The sequence below is a fragment of the Penaeus monodon genome, chromosome 22, assembly GCF_015228065.2.
Source record: "Penaeus monodon isolate SGIC_2016 chromosome 22, NSTDA_Pmon_1, whole genome shotgun sequence".
NCBI lineage: Eukaryota > Metazoa > Arthropoda > Malacostraca > Decapoda > Penaeidae > Penaeus > Penaeus monodon.
The window spans coordinates 28,409,430-28,410,292 of record NC_051407.1 but is presented as its reverse complement, the minus strand read 5'-3'; the positions used below and the strand labels follow the sequence as shown (position 1 = coordinate 28,410,292).

At 37.4% G+C, this 863-nt stretch overlaps 1 protein-coding gene across 1 annotated transcript in view; it reads left to right on the top strand.

Moving 5' to 3' along the window:
• Window positions 1-863, top strand: part of LOC119587082 — a 28,291-nt gene that overhangs the window by 5,422 nt on the left and 22,006 nt on the right. Inside the window, exon 4 of the mRNA XM_037935833.1 lies at window positions 34-225. Coding sequence (XP_037791761.1) covers window positions 34-225 — 192 coding nt within the window. The remainder of the gene's footprint in view (window positions 1-33; window positions 226-863) is intronic.

Here is an 863-nt window from a genome sequence, read left to right as displayed (position 1 = left end):
TTCTCAGCCTTTCAAATAAGTCTACTTCTTCAGATCACACTGGGTGAGTGACCTAGCCTGGTCAAGAGACAATACATATCTTGCTGGCTGCTTGAGATCAGGCTGCATCTTCCTGGCAACACGGATGGGGTCTCTGCTAACAATCTCCTGCTCAGAGCTCTCAATGCAGCTCCATCCCTCAGAGTTTCTGCCAGTGCATCCTAGTGCCACGCCCAGCCAGAAGGAGTGAGTGTCCTGTGCCCAGTTTTTGGAATAGCATTATAGGTTTGTGTTGTCAGTGTGTGTGGAATGCTCATGATTGAATGTGTTAGATTGTAAATTGAAAACGTGAAAGTATTACATTGTAAATTGAAGACTTATAGACTTATCTTTTATTTTTTTGTCTGTAATTTTAACTTTGGAATTTGATGATAGGTGTTTGGTGACAATGTGGTAAACTAGTGTCCAGTTTTATATTTGTCTCAGTCAGGTAGATGCTACTTTTGTCCCAGGTATCCTGGTTGACCTTTTTTAAGCCAGAGTACTGGATTAGAGAGGTAGCAAGTCCAGGGAGACTTCTGTTAATCATTACAATTTTTTTCTCCTCCCATTGGCATATTGGATAGTCAGTACCCTCTGGATGCAATATAATTTAAGGTACTCTTAATAAAAAGGTTCAAATTTACTTTGTGCTAAGTAGTCTTTTTTCCTTTTTCCCTTTTCTTGCTTTTGTCTCTTTCTTAATCTTCTTTATTTTCCTCTTTTGTGATGTTTTGTTGTACATTTTGGAATGTTGATTGAAAAAGTATTTATCATTCTATAACTGAATACTCTTTATGGATTTCCTCTGATATTGTTCTGATGAATGTAATATAGTATGATTA